At 39.6% G+C, this 21,897-nt stretch overlaps 1 protein-coding gene across 1 annotated transcript in view; it reads left to right on the top strand.

The window, feature by feature from the left end:
• Positions 1–1,144: 1,144 nt before the first annotated feature.
• The window catches only part of LOC139186123 (ATP-binding cassette sub-family C member 4-like), a 38,797-nt gene continuing 18,044 nt past the window's right edge, over positions 1,145–21,897 (top strand). Inside the window, exons 1-3 of the mRNA XM_070799922.1 lie at positions 1,145–1,278; positions 5,970–6,142; positions 6,577–6,682. Of these exons, the coding sequence (XP_070656023.1) occupies positions 1,213–1,278; positions 5,970–6,142; positions 6,577–6,682 (345 nt within the window). The 5' untranslated portion in view covers positions 1,145–1,212. The remainder of the gene's footprint in view (positions 1,279–5,969; positions 6,143–6,576; positions 6,683–21,897) is intronic.

Genomic DNA, 21,897 nt, shown 5'->3' with positions numbered 1-21,897 from the left:
CGCATTCTGAAGGCTGTCTTTTCACCTTGCTTAGAGTTTCCTTTGTTGTGTAGATGTTTTTAATTTTAATTAGGTCCCATTTGTTTATTTTTGCTTTTATTTCCAATATTCTAGGAGGTGTGTCATAGAGGATCCTGCTGTGATTTACGTCGGAGAGTGTTTTGCCTATGTTCTCCTCAAGGAGTTTAATAGTTCCTAGTCTTACGTTTAGATCTTTAATCCATTTTGAGTTTATTTTTGTGTATGGTGTTAGAAAGTGTTCTAGTTTCATTCTTTTACAAGTGGTTGAGCAGTTTTCCCAGCACCACTTGTTAAAGAGATTGTCTTTTCTCCATTGCATATTCTTGCCTCCTTTGTCATTGCATTGAATCTATAGATTGCTTTGGGTAGTATACTCATTTTCAGTATATTGATTCTTCCAATCCATGAACATGGTGTATTTCTCCATCTATTAGTTTCCTCTTTGATTTCTTTCAGCAGTGTTTTATAGTTGAAAAACTGGTTTCTAAGAAAGATACATTGTTTCATTAACATTGCTTAAGATAGGATATTCCTTTGAGCAAAATATACTGTTTTGCTGAGCAGTTAGCAGCTTGAGGGTTGAAAAAGTTAGTTTCAGATAGTCCCCATAGCAACACTGGATTTGAGAAACCTGCTATGCAGAGGAATGGTCCTTTTTGCCATCTCTCCATCTTTGAAGACCCTGGTTTCCCTGCCTGCCTACCTATTAACCCTTTCAAACCTCAACTAATCATGCTCTTGGTATTTCCTAGTATCACACAAGAATTGACAATTTATCTAGTGCTATTGGTGTAAAAATTTATTATTTTAAATAATAATAAATAATTATTCCTCAAATAATTATATCCCCATTTATTTTTTTATTAAGCAGGTATTACCAGTGAGGCATTGAAAAAAGTCAAATCTTCCTTTCTGTTCTTCAGATTTTTCTTAAGGTGACACGGCTCAGCCCTTTCTTTTTTTAGTATTCAATGGTCCAGAGGATATTTTGCAGCACAGTTTATACAACTGAAAATTATTTTAGAGATACTGTTTTTGTAAACAGGCATTTACAACCTTATTATTAAAGATTACAGTGAATTTTTATTTTGTTCATTTTAATTCTGTATGTACTGAAATAAAATGGATAAAGTTGACTAATAACATTTACTATTTTGGGTTATTTAGGAACCTGTTTTATTCACGGGAACAATGAGGAAAAATCTGGATCCTTTTAATGAACATACAGATAAGGAACTGTGGAATGCCTTAGAAGAGGTAATTTATTAAATGTTATTAGTTTGTTAGCATCAGTATATGTGTGTGTACATTTATAGCACTGCAGGCAATTAAAGGGGAGCTTATCCATGTTACTGACTTTGATTACCTCCTAGCAAAACATTGATGACCTGTGTATTGATGATGAAAACCAAGAATATAATGCCTCATATTTCCACTGTAGCTTTTCCCCTAGAATCCAAAGCAACTAGACACATTACCTTGTCTTTGTGTTGTGTTGTGTTTAGTTCCATAGTCACATTTGACTTTTTGTGACTTCATGGACTGCAGCATGCTAGGCCTCCCTGTCCCTCACCATCTTCCAAAGTTTGCCCAAGTTCATGTCCATTGCATCAGTGATGCCATTCAGCCATTTCATCCTCTGATGCCTCTTCTGCTCTCAATTTTCCCCAGCATCAGGGACTTTTCCAATGAGTCAGCTGTTCACATCAGGTGACCAAAATACTGGAGCTTCATCTTCAGCATCAGTCCTTCCAATGAGTATTCAGGGTTGATTTCCCTCAAGATTGACTGGTTTGATCTCCTTGCTGTCCAAGGAGTCTTTTCTAGTACCACAGTTCAAAGGCATCAATTCTTTGGTGCTCTATCTTCTTTACAATCAAGTTCTCACATCCATGCATGATGACTGGGAAGACCATAGCTTATACTATCAGATCAGATCAGATCAGTCGTTCAATCATGTCCGACTCTTTGCGACCCCATGAATCGCAGCACGCCAGGCCTCCCTGTCCATCATCAACTCCCGGAGTTCACTCAGACTCATGTCCATCGAGTCAGTGATGCCCTCCAGCCATCTCATCCTCTGTTGTCTCCTTCTCCTCCTGCCCCCAATCCCTCCCAGCATCAGAGTCTTTTCCAATGAGTCAAATCTTCGCATAAGGTGGCCAAAGTACTGGAGTTTCAGCTTTAGCATCATTCCTTCCAAAGAAATCCCAGGGCTGATCTCCTTCAGAATGGACTGTTTGGATTTCCTTGCAGTCCAAGGGACTCTCCAGAGTTTTCTCCAACACCACAGTTCCAAAGCATCAATTCTTCGGCGTTCAGCCTTCTTCACAGTCCAGCTCTCACATCCATGCATGACCACAGGAAAAACCATAGCCTTGACTAGACAGACCTTTGTTGGCAAAGTAATGTCTCTGCTTTTGAACATGCTATCTAGGTTGGTCACAAGAGAGAAAGAGGCTGATACTCCCTGGTTTACTCAGAAAACCAATAAAGTCCTTGACACAGGACTTGCATCTCTCACGAAGGCACTGGGTGCCCTCTCTCGGGGGGTGAAGGCACAGGGTGCCTTCTCGAGAGAGTCTTAGAAGCCCGGGCAGGAGACTGAGCAAGACGAGTCTCTGTGCTCCAAGGAATCATCCGAGGGGAGAGGGGGGGGGGGAGGGAGGGAGAGAGAGAGGGAGGGGGGGGGGGGAGAGAGAGAAAGAAGAGAAGAGAAGAGAAGAGAAGAGAAAAGAAAAGACCGAAGCTCTGATGGAGCAAAGGTGCTTTAATGATTTTTCTGTGAGTATATATAGTCTGTAGTACAAGAAGTTTCTTTCGTCAATGATAAAGATCTGAAAACCAAACGTACAGTAACCGTTACCAAGGGAACAAGGGATGATGATGGTCACAAGGTCAGGAGACAATCCATATCTCAAGAAAGGGGATGGAGACAAAGCAGTTTTGTCATAAAGAGAATGTTTACTAAAGGAGATTTAAGCCTATCTCACACAATGACCCCAGTTCCTGGGAGCAGCGTGCTGTTCCATTTAAAAAGAAACAAAGGACTTGTGAGAAACAGCACATAGGAATCCTGTTAAACATTCCCTGACACATGTCCATTTCCCAGGATCTTGTATTTAGGTGAACGGGCTCCCTGCTTACTTCCTTTACTGCTGGTCCTGCTCTAGTAAAAGCTCTTCTCCATCTGTTGATTGCATTTCAGTGTCTCTTCCAGCCCACACCAGCCTTTCTTTTTGAAAAGTGGGAAGGTTCTACAAAATATGGAGACCATCTTACATCTCACAATCTCCTGTGAGGGGCATTGGCACCTAGCTAGTAGATACAGTATATGTAGTAGGTTACTCTGAAATCATGATAATAGAAGTGGTTGTCTTATAAATTCAGATTATTACTTTCAGTTTTGCTGTAGCTTATTACTTTCCCAAGCTCAAAAACAATTTCAAGCATTTTATACTGAGATATATAGTTTTCAATAGTAGTATTCTCTCTGTTTTCCTTAAATTATACCTTTTTAAATGCCTTCCACAGTTACATTATGATGTTATTGTATCTTGAAGCCAGTTAATTGTTAGAAGAATATATATTTTTATACTTCCATTTAGTAAGAAAATAGTACTATATATAAATTATCTGTATGGATTTATTTCCTAATTTATAGGAGCAGATGTCACAAGAGAAGATGCACTTATAGCTTCATTCATACATCCAACAAATATTTATTGAGAGACCATTAGACAGGCATAGTTGCAGATTCTAGGATCATCACAGTCATCAAAATTGATAAAGCCTTTACCATTTAGCTTAAACTCTTGTGGAGAAGATGGAAAACCAGTCAATGCATGTGTAATAAAATCTCAGTGCTGATACATGTGAAGAAGAAAATAAAGCAGAACATGAAGAGAGGCCAGCTGACAGCATTATTAATAATGGGCAATATCTGTTGATTTCTTTGTATCAACCACTACAAACTCCACACATACTGATTCATTTTATACTCTGATGATGTTAGCAACTACATACCCTTATTATTTCATCTTCATGTTAGTCTCATTCTCACAGTCCCAGAAAGCAGTGTTTACTGGAAAACATTTTCACCTCACAAAAGCCTCAGTCCTTGTAGGCCGAAGTGGAAAACCTGAAGGAAAGTAAAAAAACAAAAAACAAACAAACAAAAAAACAGCTTAGTGATGAGATATCATCCAAAGTGAGAGCAAGCGTGACATTATTTCTTTAAAGTTAAGACATCAGTCTTATGAAAGACCAATTTGGTGTACAAAGATTACTAATGTCAGCTCAGAAGGAAAAGTGATAAAAGCTTTGCCACTGTCACACCTTGGATTAGTCCCATCACTGGGTGCAGGTGTATGAATTTGTTTCATAGATAGAACACTAAGTCCTCTTCCTTGTAATGGAGGAAAGGGGGTGACTAAGCTGACATCTTCCATTTTATAATTTTCACCACAAGCACTTGCATCACAATCCAAATCTTACCCTTTAGATTCTGTAAATATCAATACCATACTTAATCCTAAATCAGAATTCCCTCTTTCTGAGCTTGAACTCCATCAGGAGCATAATTCAGGATCATGTTCATAGAAATACTCCAGCATTTAGGATACCATGAAAATGTTGCCCTTTCACCCCTAGTGTTTTGTTATTTGATGCTGTAATTCTGGGTCCCTGCTCACTGGCCATCACTCATCAATCTGTTGGTCTCTTAATCTGAAGTCTATTTACTTTTTGTTCTTTAACTTCAAGCATAGTATGGGTTTGGTTCTTATTCCATAATATTTCTCCAAAACAAATATTCATTGAAATGACTCCTACCAACCAGTGACTTTCAGATTATCTCTGGCAGTTAAAAGTTTGTTTTATTTAATCTTATGATTACAATTTTTAAAATTTTTTTATTGAAGGATAATTGCTTTACAGAATTTTGTGGTTTTCTGTCATACATCAAGAAGAATCAGCCATAGGTACACTCATGTCCCCTCCCTCCCGAACCTCTCTTCCATCTCCCCCTGCAACCCACCCTTCAGCTTGATACAGAGCCCCTGTTTGAGTTCCCTGAGTTAGACAGCAAATTCCCGTTGGTTATCTATTTTACATATGGTATTGAAAATTTCCATGTTACTCTCTCCATACATCTCCCCTTCTCCTTCTTCTCCTCCGCCCATGTCCATAGGTCTGTTCTCTATGTCTGTTTCTCTGAAACTGGAGCCTATTATACAGAATGATTGCAATTTTTTCAGAGTAGATTAATATAAACACCACCCATAGCCATAGTCTAGGGGAAATAAGATGTTATGTTGTGTCCTGTTTTTCCTGAGTTTTCTCACTGCAAAACATTTATGACACTGAAGAAAATCCAGTTGACTGGAAAAACAGATATGGGGTTAAATTTTGGAAGGAACCAAAGCCAAAGTAGGCTCCAGGTTTAATAATATATGAGGTACAGTTTGCCATTGTTTGAATTTGTATTTTTTTAAACCTTTAGGTCTTCCAAAATGGCAAAGTACTGATAAGATTATATCTTTACACAACCATACTTCCTAAAATAATTTTGTTTAAAAAAAATTTCCCTTAGTGTACTAAGATCTAGAGAAAATATACTTTGGGAAAACTAAAGATCCTTTTAACTTTTCTGTTTAGATCAGATTGGGAGAAATAGCTTCATTTCTTGAGAGACTTCCTTAATTATCCCTGGTGGGGTTTCTGGTGGATGTCCTATGGCGGGGATAGGGGACACTGAGATCTTTCTGTCCTGAGTTGACTCCACCATCTTTCTCAGTGAATGCTCCTTGGAAGGAGCTCTCCCCATCAGGTGGCTGTACATGTAAGATACACAAGAAGTCCTGAGGATGTCAAAACTCTAGCATATTAGGCTTATCTCCTTCAACAGAAATTTGTGTAGGAAAATGTTCTTTTTTCTGTATCCACAGGTACAACTTAAAGAAACAATCGAAGGTCTTCCTGGTAAAATGGATACTGCCTTAGCAGAAACAGGATCAAATTTAAGTGTTGGACAGAGACAACTGGTGTGTCTTGCCAGAGTTATTCTCAAGACAAATCAGATATTGATTATTGACAAAGCCACATCGAATGTGGATCCAAGGTAAGGGGTTGAGGTCCATGAAACCTGGAATCTGAATTTTAAATGTGGTAAATGGAAAATGCTTGATGATGCTTAAAAATGTTTTCAAGTGTTCTCTTTGTCCCAAAGAAATATCTTGATAAGATTAATTCTAGAAAACAAAGAAACTAAAGCATGTTATATGGTATTAATATTGTTATGAGACTTCCTATGAGAGCAAAATTCCTAAATGTAGCTTCTGATAATTTCAAGCTTTCAAGGGAGGAATATTTCCCATTGCTTTATGAAAAATGGTAAATTTGTAAGTAGACTTTTTATACTTAGTTTTTCAGAAACAAGATTAAGTCATAAAGCATGGATTAAAAAAAAAAACATCATTATTATATATAATATTTTTAAGTCTTAAGTCTGGTTTTCCTGTCTTTACTAACTAAACTGAACTTCTTTGATTCCAGAACTGATGAGTTAATAAAAAAAGCAATCCATGAGAAATTTTCCCAGTGCACTGTGGTAACCATCACACACAGGTTGAGCACCATTATTGACAGTGACAAGATAATGGTAAGAGCCTTACCTGTGGAATTTCAGTTATTTCCATTTTCGTTCAATTTTACAATATATCCTTCCTTGTAAAACATTATAGAAACCTCTAATAAGTTAACTTTCTCTTAATTTTTCTCCATTCCTGACAATAACTTGGGTACTTAATTATACCTTCAGAATGTACTATTAAATAATCATCCAATAATTGCATATTTTCATATTAAAAGTTTATTTACACTGTCATTTTTCTTAAAGATGGCCAACCATGAAAATATTCCAAATCCAAGATAAGTCTCCATATTTCAGAGTAGTAGAACATGGTCATTTTTACTATGCCACAGTTGTTTCATTATTTTTAGATTACCATAATCAAAAACTGAGACCTTTGGGAATTCCCTGGCTGTCCAGTGATCAGGACTTCATGCTCTCACTGCCAAGGACCAAGGATCCCTGGTTGGAGAACTAAGATCCCACAAGCCACATGGCATGGCAGATTAAAAGAAAAAAAAAAATAGCCTTTTATTTAGATTACCAGGAGGCCATTGGCTAAAGTTGAAGAATTTCTTAGCTGTTGCTGTCAGAGGGAATTCCATGAGAAGAAAGGGCCTGGTGAGAAAAACAAAGTATTTTCACAGAAAGCACTTAATAAAGGAAATATGTCACATAGCAATTGGAGGGCTAGAAATGTTAGAAACATTGAGTTAATAATTTCAGCAGGCAGCTACTGTGTCCTAGGACAAATCTCCAGACCCAAGAACTCAAGAGGAGAGACCCTAATGAGTCGGTGCTCAGACCTCCATGGAGCAGTCACTGTCCAGATGCTGGTGATATTTGTGAGGGAGCAGGATGGGGCTGGTTCTCCACATGCTAATGGACCCTGGAATCTGGAGTCAGGTCCCACTGCTGAGGTGATGCTGCAGGATTAGCAGAAACTAGACACAGTCTGTTTGCTCTGTGAGTCCCTCTAGTGCTCCCTACTGGTTAGTGAGTGAAGTCGCTCAGTCGTGTCCGACTCTACAACCCCATGGACTGTAGCCTACCAGGCTCCTCTGTCCATGGGATTCTCCAGGCAATAGTCCTGGAGTGGATTGCCATTTCCTTCTCCAGGGGATCTTCCCAACCCAGGGCTGGAACCTGGGTCTCCTGCATTGTAGACAGATGCTTTATCTTCTGAGCCACCAGGTAACCTGGTGGCTACTGGTAGGATCTAACAAAGAGCCAGCTGGCCAAGAGTGGAAATGAAAGTCACTGGGTCATGTCTGACTCTTTGTGACCCCATGGACTGTACAATCTATAGACTTCTCTAGGTCAGAATACTGGAGGGGGTAGCTTTTCCCTTTTCCAGGGGATTTTCCCAACCCAGGATCAAGCCAAGTCTTCTGCATTGCAGGCCGATTCTTTCCAGCTGAGCCACAAGGGAAGCCCAAGAATCCTGGAATGGGTAACCTATCCCTTCTCCAGGGGATCTTCCCGACCCAGGAATCGAACCGAGGTCTCCTGCATTGCAGGTGGATTCTTTACCAAATAAGCTGTCAGGGCAAAGTGTTTCTGAAATGTGATTTGCAAAGAGCCAGCCTCTTCATCACAAAAGTATAGAAAGAAAGTTAAGTCAGGGCTGAGAGACTGTAGATAAACAACTAGCAAGTCTCTTAAATAGTAGATCTGGACTCAGCACACAAAGCAGGCTCTAAGCTTTGGTGTTTGGATATCTGTCTAGTATCTTTCCTGTAACTTTGATTTGTTCTTTCTTCCTCAGAAATTAGTATTTCCTTCCTTAGCTTTGTTTTCCTCCTTCCTCCCTCCTTTCCCCTTTTCTCTCTTTTTTCGACTTCTCTCTCTTTTTATTTTCCCTCTGTTGCTGAATTTCCATAAATCTTAGGACGTGGATTTATAAAATGACAAGGAAAACCATTCCTCAAAGAGAAAACTTTGGCTGCAAATAAGCCCTAAGGAATTCAAGTTGTTTTCAAGTGAATTCCCAGCCTGTGGAAACAAGCTAATATTACTCATTTTACAGATGCTAATTACTGTCACAAGATCCTGCAGTATCCAGTGTTGCTGATTAGAGATGAGGTAAATAGATAAGGAGAGCCTGCACAGTGCTTAAAAGGAAGCAGAGTCAACTTTTATTTCAATGGTCTATACTAAATAGGTCAGTCAGTATATACTAAACAGGTAATAATCAGTAATAAATGGTCAGTAATACTCAAACTTCCTTATGTCCAGGGATAATGGAGTTGTCTCTTTTGACTTCTTGAGCAGTTCCTGGAATATCACCTCCTGCCCACTCCCCATGCATTGTCAGGTGGGATCACCAGTGGGGACACTGAGTAGATACCAGACTGTCAGCCTCGAGGCTGTGCCTGTGGCCTCACTCCTGCGAGCTGGCCATACTTAGGAGTGAGTTCTGGAGAAGAAAATGACAAAAATGGGGCATCTGCAACCAAAGGGATGCTCTAGGCTCAAAGCAGTGTGTCTGGTCACCTGAAGTGAAACATCTCAGTTAGAAGCAGGCCTCTCCTGCAGAGTTGTATGAGGGACCTGATGACATTCCAAGATTTTAGGACAATGACTTTGAAATGCCAACAACTTTGTTTAGCATCAAGCATCCTTAGTCCTTTGTTTTTGTTCTTGAGTGCTAGTTGGAAAAATAACCTTTTATTTCTACTCTTTACCTGTCACTTTGTTATTCTCACGTCTCAGCACTGTATTTTGCAGACTGCCCCCCAAAGGCATATTTCTTACACAAGGAATGATTGATGCTGTGAAATTTCCCTTTTGAAACCCTTTGTCAAGCTTTAGAGGCAGCAATAGAAAGATGACTTGATCTCTGGTGTGAATAAATTCTTTGTTTCTAAATGTACCCTGGAGATGTATTTTTGGGTTTTGGTATTACAGCATTCATGGAAGCAGCTTCCTGTTACTACCTAATTCTTATACATGCTGTCACTTTGGAATGTAGCCTCTGTGGTAGCTCAGATGGTAAAGAATCTGCCTGCAAAGCAGGAGACCTGGGTTTGATCCCTGGGTCAGGAAAATTCCCTAAATAAGGGAATGGCAACCCACTCCAGTGTTCTTGCCTGGAAAATCCCATGGACAGAAGAGCCTGATGGGCTACAGTCCATGGGGTCACAAGGAGTTGGACACAAGTGAGCAACTGATACTTTCACTTTGGAATGTATGATTGGTTAAGGAAACAGTAAAAAGGACAGCATTTGGCAGACCTGTCAGTTGCTTAGTTCTAAGTCTTTATCTATCAGTACTTGATCCATAGTTGTAAATGTCTAGTTCACAAGTACCTCCTTAATCAATCATCTTTGTTGCCATTATCAAAATACATCCATTTGTTTAATGTTTTACTTACCAGTCAGTTCAGTTCAGTTCAGTTCACTCAGTCATGTCCGACTCTTTGCGATCCCATGGGCTGTAGCATGCCAGGCCTCCCTGTCCATCACCAACTCCCGGAGTTTACTCAAAATCATGTCCATTGAGTCGGTGATGTAACCTCAGATTTTTCCCTCTTTGTCAATATGTTCAACAAGTCCTTAACCTAGTTTTACAAAACAGTTTACAGCCCGGCCCTTCCCCACCTTTCTAGTTTTGTCCCTCTCTGCTCCCCCGCCTTCCTTTACAGCTAAAACCACACTGATGGTCTTTCAGGTCTCCAAATGCAGTCTCTTACAGGGTGTCCTTTCTCAACTGTTGGTGGCTTAGACTAATGTCCCTGCAGTGGAAATGGTGAGATGGCTGGATTTGGGATAGTCTGTGAAGTGGAGCCAAGTCATGGACTGAACGTGGGATCTGAGGGAAGAGAAGGGAAATACAAGGGTTCTCTTTGAAGCCTGTGATGATGACCTTGTTTTCCATGGTGACCTTGCCCTTCACTGTGGAGCAGACCTTCCTACTCCTGTTTTGGGAGACCTTCAGTTTAAGGCTCTCTGGTCAAGGTCATCAGTGATGTCACAAGGAGATCCCAGTAAGAGATGTAAATCTGGCCACTTGTTTACATCTTGGTCTGACCTGGTTGCAGCTGATGACTCCTCTGGTAGGAATAGAAACAAGAGACATGCATCCTGTAGCTTCAGGGCTGGAGATTCGTCCTCTGTTCTACACCCACCCCAGGTGTAAACCTTGTATTATTTTCTAGAGCTTTGGATTACCAGTCGACTTTCAATCAGCAAAAACACCATAAGTATTGTTCTTTCTCAAAACTTTGACTTTCGAGGCACCTGTTTTTATTGATTTATTTAGAAATACAGGAATATAGGGGATGGATAAATTAGGAATTTGGGATTAATAGATACACACTGCTGCTACTGCTACTGCTAAGTCACTTCAGTCGTGTTTGACTCTGTGCGATCCCATAGACGGCAGCCCACCAGGCTCCCCCATTCCTGGGATTCTCCAGGCAAGAACACTGGAGTAGGTTGCCATTTCCTTCTCCAAAGATACACACTACTACATATAAACAAAGGACCTACTCTATAGCACAAGTAACTATTTTCAATATCTTGTAATAACCTGTAATAGATAAAAATCTGAAAAAAATATATAATCTCTCTATATATTTATATATGTACAACTGAATCACTTTGCTGTATACTTGAAACATTATAAATCAGCTATACTTCAGTTTAAAAAAAAGTAAAAAGAAATATAGGCATATCTTATTTTACTGCACTTCACAGATACCAAATTTTTTTTTTTTTTTTTACACATTGGATGTTTGTCACAACCCTACATCAAGTAAGTCTATTGGTGCTATTTTTTAAAAACAACATTTGCTCACCCCAAGTCTCTGTGTCACATTTTGCTAATTCTCACAATATTTCAGTTTTTCACTATCATTACTATTTTATGGTGATCTGTGACCAGTGAACTTTAATGTTACTACTATAACTTACTGAAGGCTCAGATGATGTTTAGCATTGTTTAGCAGTAAAATATTTTTAAATTAAGGTCTGCACATTATTTTTTCTTTCAGTCACAATGCTATTACACACTTGATAGGCTACAGTGTGGTATATAAACTTAATTTCTCTATGCTCTGGGAAACCATAAAATTTATGTGACTCTTCACTGTGGTGTTCTGAAACTGAACCCACAATATCTCCGAGTTTCCTTTCCAGAATGCAAGTGATTATCTGTTCCAAAAGCTTTGAGGACATAAGTTAAGTTAATGAGCTGTAAAGCCTAATGCTCTAGAGGGCAGGGAGCCAGCCTAGGGGAGTGACTGGGTAAGTGATAGATACTGATGAAGGGCATAATCAACAATGTTGTCCCTAGAGTCATATATTGCCAAATGCTTTCGTTGTTGTACAGTCACTCAGTTGTGTCTGACTGCCAGCCCATGGACTGTAGCATGCCAGGCTTCCCTGTGCTTCACTGTCTCCCACAGTTTGCTCAAACTCATGTACATTGAGTCGGTGATGTCATTCAACCATCTCATCCTCTGTCGTCCCCTTTTCCTCCTGTCTTCAATCTTTCCCAGCATCAGGGTCTTTTCTAATGAGTCAGCTTTTTGCATCAGGTGGCCAAGCATTGGAGTTTCAGCTTCAGCATCAGTCCTTCCAATGAATATTCAGGGTTGATTTCCTTTAGGACTGACTGATTGGATCTCCTTGCTGTCCAAGGGACTCTCAAGAGTCTTCTCCAGCACCACGGTTTGAAAGCATCAATTTTTGTGCACTCAGTCTTCTTTATGGTCCAACTCTCACATCTGTACATGACTACTGGAAAAATCATAGATTTGACTATATAGACCTTTGTTGGCAAAGTGATGTCTCTGCTTTTGAACACACTGTCTAGATTTGTCATAACTTTTCTTCCAAGGAGCAAGTGTCTTTTAATTTCATGGCTGCAGTCATCATCTGCAGTGATTTTGGAGCCCCAGAGTATAAAATCTGTCACTTTTCCCATTGTTTCCCCATCTATTTGCTATGAAGTGATGGGACCAGGTGCCATGATCTTAGTTTTTGAATGTTGAGTTTTAAGCCATTTTTTTCATTTTCTTCTTTTACTTTCATCAAGAGGTTCTTTGGTTCCTCTTTGCTTTCTGCAATTAGGGTGGTATCATCTGCATACCTGAGATTATTGATATTTCTCCCAACAATCTTGATTCTAGCTTGAGCTTCATCCAGCCCAGCATTTCACATGATGTACTCTGCCTATTGGCTAAATAAGCAGGGTGACAAACTTGAGGTACTCCTTTCCCAATTTGGAACCAGTTTGTTGTTCCATGTCCAGTTCTAACTGTTGCTTCTTGACCTGCATACAGGTTTCTCAGGAGGCAGGTAAGGTATTCTCATTTCTTTAAGAATTTTCCACAGTTTGTTGTGATCCACACAGTCAAAAGCTTTAGTGTAGTCATTGAAGCAGAAGTAGATGTTTTTCTGGAATTATCTTGCTTTTTCTATGATCTACTGGATATTAGCAATTTTATCTCTGGTTCCTCTGCCTTTTCTAAATCCAGCTTATACATCTGAAATTTCTTGGTTCATGTTCTGTTGAAGCCTAGCTTGGAGGATTTTGGGCATGACCTTGCTGGGATGTTAAATGAGTGCAATTGTGTGGTAGTTTGAACATTCTTTGGCATTGCCCTTCTTTGAAATTGGAATGAAAACTGACCTTTTCCAGTCTGGTGGACACTGCCCAGTTGAGACATGCAAATCAAAACTACAGTGAGATCTCATACCAGTCAGAATGATGATCATCAAAAAATCTACAAATAAATGCTAGAGAGGGTGCAGAGAACAGGGTGCCCTCCTACATTGTGGGTAGAATGTAAATTTCTGCAGACACTATTGAAAAACTGGAGGGATTTTCCTGGTGGCCCAGTGGTAAAGAATCTGACTTCCAACGTAGAGGACTTGGGTTCAATCCCTAGTTGGGGAACTAAAGTCCCACATGCTCGGGCGACTAAGCCCACACACCACAACTACTGAGCTCGTGCATCACAATGAAGATCTCTCATGCCACAACTAAGACCCAGCACAGCAACAAACAAATGAAGAAAAACTATGAAGGTTCCATAAGAAGCTAAAAACAGCCCCTGTGTGATCTAACAATTCCACTCCTGGGCATATATCCAGAGAAAAACATGGATACCTGCACCCCAGTGATCACTGAAACACTGTTTACAATACTCAAGACATGGAAGAAACCCAAATGTCAGTTGACATATGAATGGATAAAGATGTGATACATATACACAATGGAATATTGTGCTGTGCTGTGCTTAGTTGCTCAATTGTATCCGACTCTTTGTGACCTCATGGACGGTAGCCTGCCAGTCTCCTCTGTCCAGGGGGATTTTCCAGGCAAGAATACAGCAGTGGATTTCCATGCCCTCCTTCAGGGGATTTTCCCAACCCAGAGATCAAACCCTGGTCTCCCGAATTGTAGCTAGATTCTTTACCGTCTGAGCTACCAGAGAAGCCCACAATGGAATATTACTTAGGTATAAAAAAGAATGAAATAATGCCATCTGCAGCAACATGGATGGACCAGGAGATGATCATATTAAATTAAGTAATTCAGACAGAGAAAAACAAATATCATATGGTATCGCTTACATGCAGAATTTAAAAAAAAAAAAAAGTGATACAAATGAACTTATTTACAAACCAGAAACAAACTCACTAACATCGAGACAAGAGACCAAATTTATGGTTACCCAGGGGAATTGTGCAGGGAGGGATAGATTGAGAGTTTGGGACTGACATGCACATACTGCTCTATTTAAAATAGATGGCCAACAAGGACCTCCTGTATAGATTAGGAAACTCTGTTCAATGTTCTGTGATGACTTGATTGGGAAAAAATTTTGAAAAAGAATGGAAACATGTATATTGATTCACTTTGCTGTAAACCTGAAACTACCACAACATTGTTAATCAACTGTATTCCAATGTAATAAAAAATTAAAAGTAAATATACTTCCATATAAAGTAAAAATTAAAAAAAGAAAATGAATCAAATTATTTTGCAATAGGTCCATTTAATTTTTATGTCTAAGACAGCTACCTAGATAAACACATCTTCATTGAGCTTATGTAACTGACTGACTTATCTCACTTAATGCATTTGTCCTTAAACAGTGGAGAGTTGCAAATGATTTGAGATTGGCATTCCTGGAGAGTTTCTCAGATCAAGGGATTGTTATCACACTAACTTAAATGTGTGGTTCAGTTTAGTTCAACTTGGGTTACAGGAAGAATGGGGAAAGTGAGAGATTATAGGAACATTTCCTTATAGACATAAAATGTTAAAAAATAATTCAAAATTGTACCTATTTTTCTGTACATAAAATTTAGAGTTGTTTTATGTTTATGTGTTCTGAAACACCTAGAATCTTTGACAAAACTGGTAAGCATAGAGGCTACGTTGGTAAAATTCTATTCCTGGCCTTCTTTTAGTCTATGTTCCAGTGCAACTCTTGTAGCTCCTGACATGAGTGTTGACCACACTGCATTCTGTTCCTGTCAGTGCCCCCTCCTCTCTGACTACCCCTTTTCTTTTTCTTCATTTGCAACATTGACAATAAGTTTCAAGCCTTTATCTTCAACACTGGCTTGTTTGTCTTTCATTTTCCCTTTCACCCTCCCTCTTACCCACAGCCATCAGGCATGTGGTCCTCCATGTCCACATCCCTAATCCTGTCACCCCTGTAACCCACTGCCTAAGTGGCTTCCCTTGCCAGCTTTATCTGTTCCCTCCTTGATCTTATCCTACAGTCTTGCCAAATTACACCATTGGGCAGTCACCCTGTCATACCCTGAATTTAGTTTCCTTTGTTTTTAACTTTTAATCAGCATGTATTGTGTGCTGGCACCCCACTCCAGTACTCTTGCCTGGAGAATCCCAGGGATGGGGGAGCCTGGTGGGCTGCCGTCTATGGGGTCACACAGAGTCGGACACGACTGAAGTGACTTAGCAGCAGCATTGTATGCCTGATTCCTGTCATGTACAATGTCAGAGCCCTGAGATGCAAAGTGAACATGGAAAACCATATAAACCTGCTCTGGAGGAGATCCCAAGCTAGCGACCAACCCTCTTGGTCTATTTGGTTGCCTGTGTCTGGAGTGACCAGAGTCTGCTGACTCACCTCCAATTCTGCATGTTCAAGGCTATTCATTCTTCAAGGCCCAGCTCTCTGCTCTCTGTCCTCCTTGAAGCTTGTCCTCCAAACCTCTGGCCAGAAATCATCTCTTCTGTTACTCAGCTCCTCCTTGTCATGCATTTGTTTTCTTGCATTATAGACACTTATGGATTTTCTTCTCTCTCTCCTTTAAGTATAGGCTCCCTGACATATGTGTTTTCCTCTTCTAGAGCATCTAGCATAGTGCTATCAATGCAGTTAAATATGAAGTAAATGTTTGCTGAATAAATTTAGAAACTAATGAAAATTGACTTGTTTTCCTCAAATATGTTTTGACTGTGGGCCATTTCATATTTATTGATCATTAAAGTTAAATAAAACTAGTTTTCTTTTTTTTGTGTGTGAATATATCCCAGGCACACAGTAAATAATTTGTGCCTGAGTATAATAAAATTACAGTTGAAAAGTAGACAGGATAAATGTTTATGTTTACATGCATATTTTCTTAAACTATAAACAAAGTTAATATTAGGTATTATCCATATGGAAAGATATTTTAGACTATTGAATATTAAACTTCTCATGTCTCTTATTTTACTTATGGTAAATAATTTAACAGTGTCTTTTACTTGTAACTCACATGCAGAGGAAGTAATGAAAGTTCAGTCCTAGATTCAAATCCCAGTTCTGCCATCTGCTGATTCTACTGCCTTGGCCAAAGTATTTAACTGCACATCAGTCTTCATCTGTGTCTGGCCATGAACTTCTTGATAGACTGTCTTGCTCATCTTTGAATCTCCCATTCTTAGAACAGTGCTTTGGTGATAGATATTCAGTGCTTACAGGATGGATGAATGGATAGGGAAGATGGAAGGGAAAAAGGAAGGGATAAATGGAAGAGTGGATTGATGGAAATCATGAACCTTGTTTGTCTACTCTTGAGAGACATTCTTGAGAATTAAGAATGATGACTATAAAGCATATGAAACAGTAAATCCTCAACTCACAGCTATTTTTATTTTCCATTCCAAATCCAAAGACTGCTATTTTAGTTATGGGATGCTTTCATGGATCTGATGGTTACTGTAGCCTTTGTTACACTCCATTTATATGGGAGGGCATCCCATCTCTCAAACCTTGTGAATCTGTCCACTTGAGGCTGTATTCATAATGCAGTTCACTTTAAGATACTGTATTTTGTTTAATGCCTATTAAAAGAGTATTAATGAAATGTATTCTTTTTGCATTTTTAAAGTGTTTAAAAAGTTAAATTTTAAGTTCTTATAAATTATCAAGCATTGCAACAAACTATCACACTTCTGTCATCCCCCCACCTAAAACTGAAAACTCCCCTTATAAAATATAATGAGTTAGTAATGTCAACAACAAAAAAACGCACAATGTGAGAATTGTGAATTGTTTCATATGGGGCAAAATGAGGACTGTGGCCTAGGAGACAGCATTTCAGATCGCTCTGAGAAACTACTCCAAGGAGTAGAGGGTCAGTGTTAGATGTGATTGTGAAGCGGGGTATGTCCAGCTAAGTACAGCTTTTGGCAGAGGCTTGTTGCTAATCATGAAGAGCAGATATTGCTGTTATTGATTTTAGTGCTTTTCTAGATATGAGGACATGCAAGAATTGGGCTAGATATGAGAAGATGCAAGAATCAGGCTCACAAAAACCTTCTCCTAACAGTATCTAAGTATCTGAAGGCGTATTCTGCCAATTTTTCCCAGGGCACAGAGTGTCTCAATCCGAGTCTCCACCCTGTACTCCTTTTAGGATGTGTTGAAGGTCAGTGGCTGAAGTGGTTTGTGATCTAGTTCTCATAGAAGTGGAAGGCAAGTGCCAATTTTTACTAGGCACTAATACTGAAATGGCTTAAAGTATTTTTTTTCTTTTTAATTTATTTTTGGAAGCTAATTACTTTATAATATTGTATTGGTTTTGTCATATATTGACATGAGTCCACCACAGATGTACATGTGTTCCCCATCCTGAACCCCCCTCCCACCTCCCCCCCTATCCCATCCCTCTGGGTCATCCCAGTGCACCAGCCCCGAGCACCCTGTATCATGCATTGAACCTGGACTAGCTTAAAGTATTTTGATCAAAATGATCTTTATACCATTTATATTATTAATCCTATTGGTTTTTGAGAGCACTATTTTTTTTTTTTTTGGCTTTGGTATTTTAGATATTCAGTTCAGTTCAGTCGCTCAGTTGTGTCCGACTCTTTGCGACCCCATGAATCGCAGCACGCCAGGCCTCCCTGTCCATCACCAACTCCCGGAATTCACTCAGACTCACGTCCATTGAGTCAGTGGTGCCATCCAGCCATCTCATCCTCTGTCGTCCCCTTCTCTTCCTGCCCCCAATCCCTCCCAGCATCAGAGTCTTTTCCAATGTGTCAGCTCTTCACATGAGGTGGCCAAAGTACTGGAGGTTCAGCTTTAGCATCATTCCTTCCAAAGAACACCCAGGGCTGATCTCCTTCAGAATGGACTGGTTGGATCTCCTTGCAGTCCAAGGGACTCTCAAGAGTCTTCTCCAACACCACAGTTCAAATGCATCAATACTTCGGCACTCAGCCTTCTTCACAGTCCAACTCTCACATCCATACATGACCACAGGAAAAACCACAGCCTTGACTAGCTGGACCTTTGTTGGCAAAGTAATGTCTCTGATTTTGAATATGCTCTCGAGGTTGGTCATAACTTTCCTTTCAAGGAGTAAGTGTCTTTTAATTTCATGGCTGCAGTCCCCATCTGCAGTGATTTTGGAAACCCCAAAAATAAAGTCTGACACTGTTTCCCATCTATTTCCCATGAAGTGATGGGACCGGATGCCATGATCTTCCTTTTCTGAAAGTTGAGCTTTAAGCCAACTTTTTCACTCTCCACTTTCACTTTCATCAAGAGGCTTTTTAGTTCCTCTTTACTTTCTGCCATAAGGGTGGTGTCATCTGCATATCTGAGGTTATTGATATTTCTCCCGGCAATCTTGATTCCAGCTTGTTCTTCTTCCAGTCCAGTGTTTCTCATGATGTACTCTGCATAGAAGCTAAATAATCAGGGTGACAATATACAGCCTTGATGCACTCTTTTTCCTATTTGGAACCCGTCTGTTGTTTCATGTCCAGTTCTAACTGTTGCTTCCTGACCTGCATACAGATTTCTCAAGAGGCAGGTCAGGTGGTCTTGTATTCCCATGTCTTTCAGAATTTTCCACAGTTTATTGTGATCCACACAGTCAAAGGCTTTGGCATAGTCAGTAATGCTGGAGAAGCTGAAGTTGAACGGTTCTATGAAGACCTATAAGACCTTTTAGAATTAACACCCAAAAAAGATGTCCTTTTCATTTTAGGGGACTGGAATGCAAAAGTAGGAAGTCAAGAAACACCTGGAGTAACAGGCAAATTTGGCCTTGGAATATGGAAAGAAGGGCAAAGACTAATAGAGTTTTGCCAAGAAAATGCACTGGTCATATCAAACACCCTCTTCCAACAACGCAAGAGAAGACTCTACACATGGGCATCACCAGATGGTCAACCCTGAAATCAGATTGATTATGTTCTTTGCAGCCAAAGATGGAGAAGCTCTATACAGTCAACAAAAACAAGATCAGGAGATTACTGTGGCTCAGATCATGAACTCCTTATTACAAAATTCAAACTTAAATTATAGAAAGTAGGGAAAACCAGTAGACCATTTAGGTATGATCTAAATCAAATCCCTTATGATTATACAGTGGAAGTGAGAAATAGATTTAAGGGCCTAGATCTGATAGATAGAGTGCCTGATGAACTATGGACAGAGGTTCGTGACATTGTACAGGAGACAGGGATCAAGACCATCCCCGTTGAAAAGAAACGCAAAAAAGCAAAATGGCTGTCTGGGGAGGCCTTACAAATAGCTGTGAAAAGAAGAGAAGTGAAAAGCAAAGGAGCAAAGGAAAGATATAAGCATCTGAATGCAGAGTTCCAAAGAATAGCAAGAAGAGATAAGAAAGTCTTCCTCAGCGATCAATGCAAAGAAATAGAGGAAAACAACAGAATGGGAAAGACTAGAGATCTCTTCAAGAAAATTAGAGATACCAAGGGACTATTTCATGCAAAGATGGTCTCGATAAAGGACAGAAATGGTATAGACCTAACAGAAGAAGAAGATATTAAGAAGAGGTGGCAAGAATACACAGAAGAACTGTACAAAAAAGATCTTCACGACTCAAATAATCACGATGATGTGATCACTGACCTAGAGCCAGACATCCTGGAATGTGAAGTCAAGTGAGCCTTAGAAAGCATCACTATGAACAAAGCTAGTGGAGGTGATGGAATTACAGTTGAGCTCTTTCAAATCCTGAAAGATGATGCTGTGAAAGTGCTGCACTTAACATGCCAGCAAATTTGGAAAACTCAGCAGTGGTCACAGGACTGGAAAAGGTCAGTTTTCATTCCAATCCCAAAGTAAGGCAATGCCAAAGAATGCTCAAACTACCGCACAATTGCACTCATCTCACATGCTTGTAAAATAATGCTCAAAATTCTCTAAGCCAGGCTTCAGTAATACGTGAACCGTGAACTTACTGATGTTCAAGCTGGTTTTAGAAAAGGAAGAGGAACCAGAGATCAAATTGCCAATATCCTCTGGATCATGGAAAAAGCAAGAGAATTCCAGAAAAGCATGTATTTCTGCTTTATTGATTATGCCTAAGCCTTTGACTGTGTGCATCACAATAAACTGTGGAAAATTCTGAAAGCCAATTCTAATAACTACTCATCTCAGTGGCATTTATGTGTTTTAGACAGTGCGAGAGAAATTGGAAAATTTACTATTCATTCAAATTTGAATAAAGTAGAAAGTTGGACAAGGACAAAATATTAATAATATTTTCATTAAAATATATAAAGTCTTTATAGTCAGAGAACTCTTTTTCACCAACTCTAAAGTGGTGATTTTTAAAAGTTGTTGCTTTTGCAGAATGTAAAGTTGTTCATTGTATGAAGTTATGAGCCTTTTGATCTCAGGCGACTCAGCCTGCAGCAACTTGAAGAAGGATTTTGGTTCCCTGGACAGAGATTGAAGTCAGGCTGAGGCATAGAAAGCTCTGAATCCCAGGCACCAGGCCTCAAGGGCCAGTAGCCAGTGACAAAGCCTGGACTTCTGACTTTGTATAAATGGATTTACACAAGCAGATGGACAGTAGTGAAACAAAGGGCTCGGTAGGAGGGAAAATGATAATGTGTAGATAGTCACATGGGCAGGCTCAGAAAGAGTGGTACACTTTTGATAGGTAAAATCACTTATATGGGGCATTTTTTCTGGGTTTCCTTTGGACAATCATCTTGTTTTGTCTGACTCGGAGTCTGTACTTGGTTTATCTCAAGGTCCTCCCATGTGTGTGCATACATCCCTTAGGCAAGATGGATCCTAGAGAAGAGGCTTATGGGTAGGTTGACATCACCTACAGTGGGGTGGTGAACCCTCCCTATTTGACCCCGAAGGAACATTTCTGCACATGTGTAGGTAGGAAGGTCTCCTTAACCTTGAGAATGAGAAAATGTGGCCTGTTTATCTTTTATCTGGGCAGAGCTCAGCTTCTCCTCCCTTCTGCTATTGTCTTCTTCTTGGAGTATCTGTCCAGAGAGGACAAACTCCAGCTGGGCAGCCTGGGGCCCATCTGTCTGCTGCCCCAATTTCATACTTATTTACTTAGTCTTTGGCATGGGATAGACCTGTGTTTTAAAATTGTGTTTTGTTTTGTTTTGTTTTTTTCTTCTTCAAAGTCAAGAGGAGTAGTTATATGTTCTATGTTTAAGTAAAATTGCACATTGAGGGCATCTAAATTGGCATGCCAAATTATAGGACATTTTAATAATTAGATGGATGTGACAGATTCAATTATTCTTCAGCTCTCTTGAGAAAGATGCCTTTAGCAGTGATGCACAGTAGTTAAAAAAAGGTTAGTGGGAAAATGGCCTTTATGAGACTTGATGAACAATTCCCACTAAATGACATAGTATGGATTAAGTACAATACCTAGATGTGAAACACAACCTGTGTCTTGCTTATAGTTTCAGGGTATTTTCTTAAGATACATTTACTCTAATAGTGGTAGTGGTAGTAGTCA

This window comes from Bos indicus, chromosome 12 (genome assembly GCF_029378745.1).
Source record: "Bos indicus isolate NIAB-ARS_2022 breed Sahiwal x Tharparkar chromosome 12, NIAB-ARS_B.indTharparkar_mat_pri_1.0, whole genome shotgun sequence".
Classification (NCBI taxonomy): Eukaryota; Metazoa; Chordata; class Mammalia; order Artiodactyla; family Bovidae; genus Bos; species Bos indicus.
Note: the sequence above shows the minus strand (reverse complement) of the source record. Positions and strands in the feature narration are given on the sequence as shown.